The sequence below is a fragment of the Bombyx mori genome, chromosome 6 (genome assembly GCF_030269925.1).
Source record: "Bombyx mori chromosome 6, ASM3026992v2".
Lineage (NCBI taxonomy): Eukaryota > Metazoa > Arthropoda > Insecta > Lepidoptera > Bombycidae > Bombyx > Bombyx mori.
The window spans coordinates 5,672,422-5,687,452 of record NC_085112.1 but is presented as its reverse complement, the minus strand read 5'-3'; the positions used below and the strand labels follow the sequence as shown (position 1 = coordinate 5,687,452).

Here is a 15,031-nt window from a genome sequence, read left to right as displayed (position 1 = left end):
TTGTCTTTTTGCATATTCATTTGCGAAATTCAGAACAATTTTTTTACAAAATATTGTAAAGCTGGTAAGCGAGCTTATTTCATTACATAGGCAGACGATTTAATGGCCTATTTATGTTGAAATAGCCCACAGATAGAAAGTTTTGCTTTCTACCTTGAGAAATTAATCTTACTTACTAACCAAAAATCTAGAAAGCGTTTGCATATACATATATAAGTATTCGTATTTTAAAGGGTTTGATTGCCAACCTGTCATTCACTTTATAACATCAATGGGCAGTAAAAAGCCAATGAAACATCATGGGTGGTCTTACTACCTCAAATCCTTCGCCCCACCAAATTAACATTTCTGCAATTAGGAACGATAATCTTATTGGAAGCCACAATAAAATAAAAGGAACGCACATAGTGTCAAGCTAACTGACGTATTAATCTGGGAACAGACAAATGCAATGATCACGAGATCAGAGGGAACGCTGGTAAATTAATCGCAGTCCGCGTCATAATGGATGCCACATCATGTCATATCTGGATATCGGTGAATATGGAGCACTGAATTATCTTGAATAATATATATTTTATTGTCCAGAACGCAAAACTATTTTGCGGCAGAAATAGGGAAGATCTATCCATGCGAGCTCATGATACGCTTTATCTTTATTACACATATGATATTCCTTCATCATGGATATCGTTTCCAATAAGATTATCATCATTAACATAAAATATCAAATTCTGTATAAATACCTAAATAATTTTTGAATAACGTATAAATTTGTCTTTTACCAGAAATATAAAACTAAATAAAATAAAAATTCAATTAATTTAAAACAAAGTTATCAGAAAAATATTTCGGTGTAATTGATAGTTTATTGGTAGCTTTATCATATAGATACATACTAATAACGCTGTGAATAAAAAAAAAGGCGTAAAATACGTTTTTCATCATTAAAATTACATTGTCACTCTCCTTATCTAACATTATAAAACAGTGTAGCATAAATAAATCGTTCTTGTTCCCACAATAGCTCTCTAATTGACAAATAGTCGAAATGATAAATACTAGGCGTCGGATATTTTCCAAAAATACTCATCCTTTGATCGTCATTTGATTAAGTACCAACGACTGTCGTACGCGAAATGTTATTAATATTATTTTTAATTTCAACTCCAGAGGCTATTATGCCGTGTATTTTAGTTTGATTTATGTCATTACGAAATAAAAGTGGGATTATAAATTTCGAACGAGTCATCGGTACATTTTTAGCGGTCTAGGAAGTGTTTGGTTTAATTTATGTATCAGCTAAAATTCAATGGGAATCTCGTTTGGATGTTACTATATAATTGCATTGTTTGTTCGTTACTTCAACAAGATTTTAATTCACGGAAAAGATTTGCTAGTTCTTTATACTTTAATAAAAACGCACACTGAAACATTTCTGGCTTAAAATCCTTTCGAATTCAATCATTTTGAAAAATCCTGGTGAGCTTTAAAAAGCATTTAATTACAAGCCTATACTTAGAAGCGGAGGCCATGAGAGCGACCTGCGAGTGACTCAGAAAACCCGTTCTTGAAAACGTAAATCAAAGCGGCAGCGTACTCGGTTATCAAATTATCAAAAGCACGTGAGACTTAATTTCGACGTCGGTCAGCTTAAAGACATGTTCCTTGAACCGAGCTTAAGATTCTTATCTCGACCTGGTAATTGCCGGCTAGAACATTCGCTTGTTACGTGTGAGATTAAATTCATAACTACGAGATAATGTACAATTATGTGTACGTAAAGTTAACATGAAAATGTCATGTTTCTTGGGATTTAACTTCGCCTTCAGATGACACCGATATTCAGTAACATAATTTCACTTCAACGAATTTTTTTATATGTTTCTCTCTAATTCACCCTGATTAAAAACGTTCGCTAGACAGTAATAAATTGTGGAGTCGGAACTATTGTGATTGGACTCGATGTAGGCATCTACTGGAATGCAAATGGAAATTGAAAATTAAAAAAAGCGAGGGTCGCAATGCCGCTGGGGCGGTGAAATCGTAAATTGTAATTGTTCAACCGAGATGCAAATTTTTCGAATAGCTATGCTTTTCTATTGTACGTACATTGTCGCGACTCTCCGTTTCCATTATTTTTTTCATCACTTTTTCCCACTAGGTGGGGTCGGCACAGCAAATTTTTCTCTTCCATTCTCTACTATCAGCCGTCAGCTCAACATCCACTCCTCTCTCTCATTCACACACTCCATTTATGTCTTCTTCGGTCGACTTCTTTCCCTCTACCTTGCACTACCATTTCCATATTCATGCATCTTCTCTCTACGCATCACATGTCCATACCACGCTAACCATCCGCACTTTAAATTGCTAATTACCGGGGCTAGTTTGACACTTCCTCTTCTATGCTTACAATAAATAACGATTTTATGTATCCAAAGAATATTAGCCAAAGAATTTTTGGCGGTGAAATACAAAAAAGTATCACCATTTATAAAAACGATCCAAGAAGCTAATAACAAGACAGCACCTAGCTTACGCCTAATGTCATGAGTGACGGTAACCATTCAGTTTTAGAGGTTCATATGCTCGTCTCTCTACAGTGACCATAGAAAATATCTTTTTGCAATGTCGCAGTACTCTCACCGGTTTTACCTAAAAGAAAACCCTTTAGTTTTACATTCAGTACTGATAGAGTGTGATTATAAGTCCACACCACTACTACTTGTTACTGAAGCACGTAAAGTCTACCAAATTCAATACCGTTGCCCTAATGAAATTGAAATTTCCAATCCGTTTCAAAGTGAGCCATACGAAAGTTGTAACATTTAATTAAAAAAATATACAGAACATAAACAAAGTGAATAGAATGCGTCTTATTCGTTTTTTCCCAATTGTTCCCAGGCGTAAGTTATTATATAAACCAATGTAACTACAGCTAAGAACACATTGTCTATAGAGTAGCCGCCATCATTAACTGTCGCTAATGAAGCATGAACTTTTGGATTTTAAATAGCCTGAGCCAGTTCTCGGGGCGGAGATACATTCGGATCCTGTACAGTACATTCTTTTTTCTCTCTCTCTGGATACGTGAAATTTAGTAAAGCGTATCAAAAATGTTGCAACGTGACTTTGTAACTTCGTAAATGGAAACGTATAAGATAATATGTGACGACCGAAATGCGCAGCCATTACGGTAGCACTTAGATGTTGTCTTAATGTACAAAAGTCTTCTCGTATTTTTACCGTTACGCAGGTTTTTTTTGGCTGGACTAATACTTGGTGTACTTGTTTAATTCTAGTAAGTGCCAGATTAAATGCATCATGATTTTTTTTAACTTAAAAAACTAAAAAACAAGATCATACGATAACGTTTGTGTTTCTGTTATTTTTTCGAGAATCAACGACAGTGTAAAGTTAAGTCTTCAGACCGCGATACGACTGTCATTCATGCTCCATCAACTGCTGGGACATGTCGAGGATATGACGTCAGGTCAACCACATGTTGATGTCGCGACTTGACACTATTTCGTCTCCTGTCTCATTTTTGAGGAACTGCTTCCTTGAGACAGACAAAGACAGATTTTAAATGTCTTATCGTGTTTAAGAATGCGGCGCTTGGTTAGCTCCTACGAATGGGGGCCGTTTAGCAGACAGGTCGTCTATAAGGCGTTTTACTAGCAACATAAGGTTTATATCTTCGTGTGTGTCCCAGTTTTAAGACACGTGTCAGTCTGCGTGGACCGTCAGGTCGACTCAGCGCGTGATGACTGGCGTATCAATCCACGAGCCGGCCAAAACAAACATACAATCAAACGAGAACCGCCTCTCGATATCTTCCAAATATTTAATTTTAGATTGACTAAGTGCATCAACCTTTTCTTTTCAGATTGGCCGAGAATCAGATGAGGAGACACCGTCCGTCAACAACGCGTAAATCAACAGTGAGTTCAGCAAACGTCATTTAGTGAATGGATTCGGAAGTGTTTGTGTTGTGACTGAATTGTGATAACGTAGTGTCGGCCCTTGGGGCCGAAAATCTGCGACGGAAAATACGGACGTGAGCCGCGCGGGCTGCGGGCCCGCGATGAGCGCCAACAATTGCGACAGTATGACATATTTTTCTAACGCTTACATGCCGGACATGAGGAACGGAGGCGGTCACGAACATCAACAGGCGCACGCGCATTACGGCGCGGTGCCACAACAAGGGCACGAAATGGATGGCTGCGATCAGCAGCTCAGGCCGGCACAGCATCACTACCCGGCGCAACCTGCGCCTGGAATGCCCTACCCCAGGTTTCCACCCTACGACAGGCTAGGGTATTATCAACAAATGGAACAAAACGGATACCGGCCGGACAGCCCTTCTCAAATGGGGCATATGGGTCCTAAAACGGACGGATATGGACCTAACGGACACCAACCGGCAACTCCCGCAGTTTACACGTCGTGTAAGCTTCAAGCTGCAGCCGCGACAGGAGGAGCAGTCCCCGGCAGCCCACCCTTAGAACAAGCACAACAAATGCCCCATCATATGCACCCCCAACAGCATATGGTCCAGCACGGAGTACCTCCACACCAACAGCATCTCATGTACCCTGTGGACGACATGCAACATCAGACGCAGATGCCCCCTATGCATCAACAATCGATGCATGCACAGCAACCTCCTCCGCAGCAGCCCCCGCCTAATACGAACGCATCGCTGCCCAGTCCGCTATACCCATGGATGCGAAGTCAATTTGGTAAGCACCTAACCTATATTTGTAATTAATGTTATACAGCATTTATCATTATAACATCAATTCACTTGCTACCTTTCAGACATGATCACTTCAGTGGTCTCACGGTATGAGCCCTGATTATTGTACCAATTATCCGGGTTAAAGTTTCTGAAGGAATTAAAATAATAAAATGAAGAAAAAAAACATGGATAACTAATTAATTCTTAATGTCACATATTAATAAAGGTTTGCTCTAATTACAAAACAAAAATCTAATCATACAGTTGTTGTCCGTATATAATGATGTACTGGCATTTTACACAGAAACTAATGACAAAATTTAATAGCATTTGGAGGATAGGCTCTGTTCTTTCGTTTACTCACAACACAAATATCTGAACGTACGATCGAGTATCGAAATGAAGTAAACTTTATTACGAGTCGAACTATCTAACCTAAAAATAATAAAAGCAATAACTATACATCGATAGTTCTTCAAAAATACTATGGATTTATTTTATTTTATTCAACTAAGGTTTTAATGTTTTTCGAAAGTCGTGAATATGTTACTTTCGCCATTTGTGAACTATGATTTGGAAATTCTGAGAGGAAACGAATGAGTGATTAGAACTTAAAGGGTTTCGCATTAAATAGCCTAATGGAATAATAATTTATTAATAATAAATAATTGGAAGATAATTAGAAATTGATAATATTTCTCCTATGTTATTTTCCTATCCTGGTATCGGAAACCCATTAGTGACAATAACAAATACGCTAAGATCCAGAATACATGTATTTTTACAAAGGTACCGACTCCAAGCTCGTAGCTTATAAAATATTTACAATATTATTTATTACACATTATTAAGATATTGCCGATAAAATGTATTATTTATTTGAGTTCAGTTCACGGGTCAAGCGAACGCTAACTCTGGTTTTGCTGTTTTCGTCACGCACTTGCCTGGCTTTCGTTATCTGAGTCGACTATTATCAAAGCCGGCAATGTGACTTTTGGATAATTATTGGTAAATCAGAAAAACGAATTATTGACTTTGTATTCCATTGGCTGTCACAAAACTCTTCTGAACGACATCTTAGATAAATAACAGGTTAAGTATTAACCTTTATTTAATGCAGGTTTTGAACCGTATTCTTTGAAGGAGACGATTATATTCAAATCAATCTGTATTGAAATATCAATAAATTTTTTTGTCCAAATGCACAGATTGCCACCTTTGATAATAGACGACTCATCTGTTGTCTTACAATAAGCCACTCACTACACAGACACGAAACTATGAATGGCGCATTTATTTATTGATTTATGGTAGCCGCACTGAAAATCGCAAGTATTCCATACTGATTTGCGAATCTACGAGGACCACTCTCGTTTTGCATTGACGTGAAACAATAAGAGTCAGAAACAATACCGTTCCTACTGTTCGGGGATTATTTATGGGCCGAAGAGGCATTCAAAAGGAATTTCACTTTTCACAAAATTTACAACACCCAGGACAAAAGCTCACCTTCTGTTTAGCTGACGCCGAATACGAACAATGAGCCTTCAAGTTGTGCTACCGTCTCCTACTGTTTTTGAATTTGTCTGCGATCTAATTTACGGTTGAGTTGGCTGATTTAGAGATTCCATTGTAATTTGAGAATGTAAGCCTAGTAAGTTCGTATTTCGAGATTTAGTTCGGGAATGAATTGTCGAATGAGATAGTTTTGCTGGTTACTTAAACAGAACGTATTTCTATTAACTAGCATGAAATTAAGTGATGTGACTTAATGTTTTTTTTGTTACTGATATCGTGGTGACTATGTGACTGTGTATAAGAGACTATGAGTTTATTTCTAAAGTGAAAAAAGGTGCGTTCGATTTTAAAATTTTAGAGATTCATGTCATTCATACATCTTTGTTACAAAAAAAAACAATGAGATAATTAATTGACAAAATAATTAAAACTTGATGATAAACATTATATAATAAATGAGTACGTCAATAGAATGATATAATGAATAATACCAAATACATTAAATATTAACGAATCATTCATATTAAAAGTTTAGAAAAGTATTATTGAATAAAAGATAAAACTTCAAATAATTTAACCCGCATAAACTACATATAGCCACATGTCCATCGCTTTTATCCTTAACCATTGTAAGTCCTTTGCTTCGTACAAGTAGGTACGTTTGTGCATCAATAGAACGAAATTGACATTAATTCTGATACCGGATCTCTTTCATCTACTAACCGTTTTTAAACGGATACAGTCATTGCTTAGACAGCGATCTTACACAAGTATAAGTAGCTACGTTGCGACCACAATATAAATTGCACAATTTACCCAACAATTGTATTATTATTATTATCTACGAACAGACGCTGATTGACATTGGTTACACTAGGCAAATCGGTTTAAACCTTGAAAACAACTACTGAATTTAGCTTGTGTCATAGTTTAAAGGTAGTTTAAAAGAATTCAATAAAAATTTCTTAATTTTGTCTTACCTAGAATTGGGTTCTAATTCCTTTTGTATTAAAATAAACTTTTTTATAGCAACCCCAGTATGGTTTATACTAAAACCACTTAACTAGAAGCCTGAACGAGCCGAACCCGTGTCGTAACCCTTATCCAAAGGAGCTAGATAAGATTTGTCAATTTTCGGTCCGCCATGAGAGAGACCAGTCAACTTCGGCTAACTTGTTAATTAATTTCAAACTCTACTTCGATACTAACGACGCCGAGACAAACTACACTTACTTTAGATATTATCGAAATACCCACAAATTTTAGTCAAAATTGAATATAAAATTTTTCTCAATAATTATCAGTATAAGCCCGCATTATTGTGATGTCACAATGATAGTACAATACAATTTTTTGTTAATAATAAAAAAATTAACCGATAAATTATATGTTTGCGATGATAAATATGAGTCATTTGATTCACTTATAAACACGACAATTTAAATTATACAGTAGCTTTTTTCGTAATGATCTCGCTAATTTGTTTAATTATATGTTGCGTGTTATCTAAGTAATTTATTACCTCTTCGACGCTAATAGCACTTACAATTAATTTCATACTTACAATAACTCATTCCACTAAATTATCAACAATTATTCAGAAACCAAACAAAATGTATTTAATCTTTGAAAAATTTGATACTTCAAAGATACGGTAGCAAATAGTCGCACTTACTCGTATATTCTCATTGAGTTTCACCTTATCCACTTGAGACTGCCTTCATTAATTATCTTCAAAAATCGGCTGCCATTTTGAAATAAAAAATCAACCAATAGGAACGGATCTCGTTTTAAAATAGAACACTCTGGCGTTCTCAGCGTACGAATCATTAATCATTTGTGAACTAACTTCTGAAGTAGTTAATGATTAAAATGTATTTAGGTTTTTGATAATTTTCTCTACAGCATTCCTGAGGAAATATTGCTATCATAAAAAAAACTGTCGGAAATCATTGTACCGTGTATTCATTTTAATGTCATTTGATAACGAAATTTTCACGAGGCTTTAGATGTAGCACTAATGTTACATGTTTTGTTAATAAAAATCCCCTATTATTTTCCTCTGTAGTCAAAGAACATGTAAAACAAACTACCTATATTGATGATAGTAGTCATGTAAATCATTTATTATAATCTGTTTTTTTTTTTTACCTATTTTTCCTCTGAATTTCGTAGTGTGTCGCCTCTTGATCGTAGATTGTATTTTTATTTTAGAAGTACCGTAATATTAGATTTCTTTAAGTTATTTCTGTAACAGTTTTTTACTTCACATCTGATTAATGTTTTTGTAATAGTTTTCTGTGTCATTAAATTTTCATGATATATTTATATTAATACCGAAGCATGATAGGCCTATCAATTTCAACTTTTTTAATACGCTTTTACTAGCTTCAGACGTATGTATGTATGTTTGTAACGGAAATCGTGGCCTAAAGGATAAGACGTCCGGTGCATTCGTATCGAGCGATGCACCGGTGTTCGAATCCCGCAGGCGGGTACCAATTTTTCTAATGAAATACGTACTAAACAAATGTTCACGGTTGACTTCCACGGTGAAGGAATAACATCGTGCAATAAAAATCAAACCCGCAAAGCTATAATTTGCGTAATTACTGGTGGTAGGACCTCTTGTGAATCCGCACGGGTAGGTACCACCGCCCCGCCTATTTCTGCCGTGAAGCAGTAATGCGTTTCGGTTTGAAGGGTGGGGCAGCCGTTGTGACTATACTGAGGCCTAGAACTATATCTCAAGGTGTGTGGCGCATTTTACGTTGTAGATGTCTATGGGCTCCAGTAACCACTTAACAGCAGGTGGGCTGTGAGCTCGTCCACACATCTAAGCAATAAAAAAAAAAAAAATCTTTGAACACGATTTTGACCCCCTTCAAAACGTCGGATTAATCGAAGTCGAAATTTGGTATACTTATTAAGGACCGATGACAATTACATATTTAAAAAAAAAATTGAAAAAATTGAAATTTAACTAAATAATAGAAAATAAATTTGAATTAAAAATAGTGTAAAAAAAAATTATTTTATTGTAAAAAAGCGTGGGGTGCTTTTCAGGATATTATCAAAATAACCCTTCTACTCATATATGTTCATAAAATATTTATAACTACTTAAACCATGCACCCCACGCTTTTTCACAATAAAATCATTTTTTCTTACACTATTTTTAATTCAAATTTATTAAAATTATATTTTTCTGTGTTTTAGTTAGATTTTCTATAAAAGCGTATTTTATTAGTTTTTTTAAACTATTATTTATTTATTTTTTTGTAAATTAAGTAGCTTCTATTATTATGGTGAATTAGTTCTGAATTCTACGATGCTTCACTATGACTGGCTCGACGATTATCGTTCATTAATGAGAGCCAGAAACTTTCTTTAAAGCGCTGACAATAGCTGGCAAATTCAAAACTAACTATTCTAGCTGAATGTGCAGTGGAACTAACAAGAGCGTGTAGTCTAGATAAGTGAAATTCGTTAACGAGAATAATTTTTTGCTTTGATGGGTGGACGAGCTCACAGCCCATCTGGTGTTAAGTGGTTACTTGAGCCCATAGACATCTACAACGTAAATGCGCCACCCACCTTGAGATATCAGTTCTAACGTCTCAGTATAGTTACAACGGTTGCCTCGCCCTTCAAACCGAATCGCATTACTGCTTCACGGCAGAAATAGGCAGGATAGTGGTACCTACCCGCGCGGACTCACAAGAGGTGCTACCACCGGTAAGCATACCATTATTATCCTTTAATTACCAACATCAGTTGCTGTACGATTTGATACTTACGTCTTGTCTTCAAGCTTTCTTCAGCTAGTTCATTGACGCTCAAGCCTAGCTTGCGAGAGCTTTTATTGGTAAACGACCATACGTCCTATCTAATGGGGAACTGTAATTGTCGCTCATGGTCATCATCAATGCTGGAGGAACAGCCAATCCGCTGCCTACGTTGAACGTGGTTGAACATATACTACACGGAGGAATTAAGGTTTCACGTGACTAAGCAAAACTAAGCTTCTATGACAAGCTTCCATCTATCTTGTTCAATATAAATTCTCGCGAATTTCATTGATCAATTGAATACTTTTGATTTTCCGGGGTCAAGAGTTCCAGGTCATTCTTTATTCCATAAACCGCTAGTCGATTTTTAAAACCATGAACTATAGAACCACTGTCGTATGTATTGTGGCAGAAATATTCAGTATTCTTCGGATCTATGATAAACAGCATCTTATGTGCTTCCAGAAGATAAACTATTTTTCTACGAAAATTTCATCCGTGTTCATTTTTGTTTCATTTTTGGATCATTGCTCCACAAACACCCAAACTTACAAACTTTCACATGTATGTATGCTAATATAAATTTCCAATCGTCGCGAGAACGCCCTCTCATAGTGTCATTGTTGGTCGAGTGCTTCATGAGGGTATTATTTCCTATCAGCATTAGCGATATTATCTTACTTCTTATATTCTACTCTCATATGTACCTATGTGTTTCCGGTAGTAACATATCTTAGCTGGTAGTTGCTAAGTGTGGTACGTTTATATATTAATCTCAAAAAAAATATTGGTATTTATTCTAATATTGGATGTATTGTGTTTTTAATTTTACATTCTTATTCATTTTAAACTATCACTAATTAACCGGTATAATCGGAAAACAACTCTCACACTGACATCTAACCCCAAACTAGGATTCTCTGTACTGTGGAAACCTGAGGCTTGATCCACATTGTTACATGTATAGGTTTTTTTTTTTACATATATAGATTTTAAACATCCAGAAAAAGAGCAAACAAGTCTGTTAGTTATATGAATGTTTGTCCGCTGTAGGAATCGAAAGACCCCCGGTCCAGCAGTACCTAAGGGTCGATTCGGTCAATTTTCTTCATACATATTATATATTTTGTCAATCTATTAGCGCTGAGAAATCATTCATTTTCCTTTGCTCTAAGTTTATTTGGAAGTATTGATATTTTTTTGTGGATATATCTCATCACTAATGGTGTTGTATTTTATCAGTTCGTATGAGAGGGTACCACCATCCAACTTCTAGTCTGAAGAGTAAAGCAATATTGTTGAGAATAAAATATAGTTGAGAGTTCGACTACAGATGGGCGCCAATATTCATTTGCCGATGTCAATATCCTGCCAATAAAAGAAAAAAATATTTAGACTGCTCTAAAAGAAGAACATTAACCGTTAAATGATTGCTTTCGAGGCTCTACCGAACAGTTAATTGATAAGTTCATTCAAAATAACAGACAGAGATTGTGTGACTCTACGAATACATCGCCAATTTTACTGCGAAAACATATTTTATTTGGGCCCAGTTTGACGTATAGCCTCACTGACTAACGGAACAGAAAGATATACTTACGTAGTCCGAGAGGTAGGCCGCGATAAGTCGCCGGGAATCGAGGTGGAAATGGAAATATAATGGAAATCCCTGCCCCCCGCCGTGCCCTACCCTCGTTCCCCCTGCGCATACAATGCCGAATAGACGACTTGTTACATTTCATTGTTCAGTTATCAGCCCGGAGGCCTTTGTGAAAGCCCGATGATTGAATACAAGTATTTGTTCTGGAGCCTGCTTCTGATTTTCCCGCTTGCCACTGAAAGCCCAAATCATTTCGTATTAAACGTAGAGAGATGTATAATACAATTACAAATGAGTTTCGGTCGATGTTGTTTGGTTTCGCTCCCCGATTGTTTTGTGATGAAGCAAGAAATTTTGTTGTGAGTTCGAAGATGAAATCTTAACTTAATCAACACGAAGATTGCTTTTGATCAGACTCGTACTTTGTAACTCCTCGTAAATAATTGTTTGAATGTTCTTTCGACAGCTGAAGTCGTCTGAGATATTAGTTGTGGATCTTGATTGAAACAGTTGATTTTTTAATGTTGAACGAAATCCGACACTTTTTGGCACTCGATTCGAAAAAGATAATTATTTAGTGCTCTTTTTCGGATAATTTTTTTTTGTTTTTGGTATTTTAATAGTTTTTTGACGTGACAACGTCTTGTAATTCGATGGAGCCGGCTGCACGAACGAAAAAACATGACTCATGCGGCGTTACCTCGCTCTGAGGCGTATTTTCTTATGACATTGTCACGTTCAAGTATCGTCAGTAATCCGACTTTACAGACAACCGTTTTTTTTTTCTCCATGTGGCATATCATGGCCCAGCTGGTATTGCCAGAACTCACCCAGTTGCCTCCCATTTTTTGACATTAGGTCGATGTATGTGTTACTTATATAGCGGCTGCTCTGATATGAACTCAAACATTCACATCAAATCAGAACACAAAACAGGCATGACTCGTATTACGGCCTTCCATCAGTAAAAGTACTTACGTTATGTTCATCATTTAAACACTATTGTAGAGAGCCGGATCTTGACGAAATATCTGAGATATGGATATTAACAAATTTCAAATATTCTCACTTAATTAAGGAATACATAACACGCGCCTTCAAACAACTTCATTGTGCGTTAATTAGGAAATATTAATACAAAGCAGCCGTGAAGAAATAACAAAAATGTAATTCAATAAAATTCCACGGCGTCCTACATTTAATAGGCCCCGACGAAAATGAGATTCCGAAAGCGCGTTTTTTTATTTATTTAAAAGTAAGCGACTGCATTTGCCGACTTCCCCTTGTGTTTACACGTGCTATTATTTGCATAAAGATTTTTTTATCGTGGGGTGGAGTGAAGTATAAAAATATATTTCTAATTCTGTATTCTAAAGTTCCGCTTTGAGATGGCAGTGAAACAGACATTGAACGATTGACTTAATTTTGATATTACTTCAAACAGTCGAATGTTTTTTATATTATTTTAGCGTACGTGTTATTGATTTTTTAAATGGGGAATAATTTAAAGTTCTGAAATAAAGTTTATGTATTCTTTTCATTTTTACGTCAATGTTATGTTTTTTTGTACCTAAATTTTAAAGCGATTGCTTCGTGGTCATAGACAATTCACGCGTTGTTTCAAGGTAGTAAAACATATTCTTTAAGGTGGATAGCATTTTTTTTATTTGCCCGAACTTAAGTATTAACAGCTCCTCCAAATCATACGAAAAATTACTGATTATCTACTACCTCATAGGTTATGGCACAAAAAACCAAAGCTTATTAAAAAAGCATTACCGTTCCATAATTACATACGCCCACATACAAAATACTACTCCAATCCCATTAATATATGTCCAACCTTAGCACGCACACAACTATGATCTTTCTCAGGATCTCCTTATGAAAACGTACGCACACATAGATATGTTCCGAATCATAATGCTAGTAGATTTTAGGGTATGTACATGAGTGTTGCCATCTTATAAAATTAACACACTGTAAAGGTGTAAATGAAATTCACTGTTATGTCAAATTAAATCTTATCTCAAAATATTTCAAAGTAGTAAAATAGCTGAACTGAATTTTACAAATATTCACTTTATTTACGTACACACCGATAGTTTAATTTCTTTATTTGTCTTTATTTAAACTAATAATGTAATTAATTTGATAAGATAAAAAAAACAATTCATGACTTGTCTGTGACTAGCAGTCTTGAGGTACCTACAAAACATCATAGACTGTTTGTCCTTCTGAACATAGAGGAACAGTTTTGTGTAGGTATGCCTTATACAGATCATATTAACTGCTTAATCTTCAATCTTCATATTATCCTGGGTTATAATGTTATTTATTTCGGTGAATAATTTAATAATTAAGGTTTTTTCAAACATTTCATCCCAAATATTGTCTTTGTTTTATTAAATATTATTCAATTAACATCGTTGTGGAATTAATCGTATTTGCTAACACATTAATTCAGTGTTCCCGAAGTTAAATCAAAGTTCACTGAGTAGCAAGTTTCCTTTAACGCCCTAAAGTTGTCTCAGTTTGGGCGTACGATTCCCCAAACTATATCCTATCAGACGTGGGTAAGTTTTACTCAATTAACTAGCAACATTTTCAGAAAGTTTCCGTCCTTTTCGATTTGTTTTCCATACTCTTCTGGCTCGAGGTTTGATATTATTATGCCTCAAATTAATTTAATGTCAGGATAGAACGCCAATCATACTTTGACCACTAAAGTCGTTGAGGCTGAACTGATTACGTGGCATTAAAATTCCATTAGTGCTCATAAACCGCACAAAATTGAAATTGATACACAATATTAATAAGATAATGGACAATCATTAATTACTTTAACATAAAAAAGTATGGGTTCCATTGGTGTATTGTTATTGCTACTGAAAAACACTGCTTCAATATTACCGTAAATTATCATACGATATTCTTTAATCTAATATTAAAGTCAGTCGATATCATTAGTCCGGAACAAAATACGTCACACGATGCGTGCACATGTGCGAGCTGACGGCGCCATAAATCATACACAGTATCTTTATACTTGTACTTGTAGGGAGTAGCTGTGTCGATGGAGGAACGGAAAAAAGCCCCCGTTTCCTGCCAGGGGATCACACATGACCGGCCTGTCTATCTGCCAGACCCGTGTCAAATATTCTCTGGAGCGGAGATCGCCCTCCTCCCGGCTTATGGGGGCAGGGGAAGCCCCCTGGGGCTTGCTGTCCCGCGGCGAAGCTCATCTTGGAGCCCTAATGCGTTCCGCGCTCTACATTACGTGGGATAAAATTTCGGAATTCATTTTTGGCCAGTGTCTATTTTTCCGAATTATATTCTATATAAGCATTCTGTCATCAAATAAGTTATCAC

The 15,031-nt window shown here is 35.9% G+C and overlaps 1 protein-coding gene across 4 annotated transcripts in view; it reads left to right on the top strand.

The window, feature by feature from the left end:
- The window catches only part of LOC692747 (antennapedia homologue protein), a 219,186-nt gene that overhangs the window by 192,445 nt on the left and 11,710 nt on the right, over positions 1-15,031 (top strand). For all 4 annotated transcript variants that reach the window (XM_012694112.4, XM_012694111.4, XM_021350830.3 and 1 more), the window contains 1 exon segment: positions 3,893-4,751. In XM_012694112.4, the coding sequence (XP_012549566.1) occupies positions 4,091-4,751 (661 nt within the window). In that variant the 5' untranslated portion in view covers positions 3,893-4,090.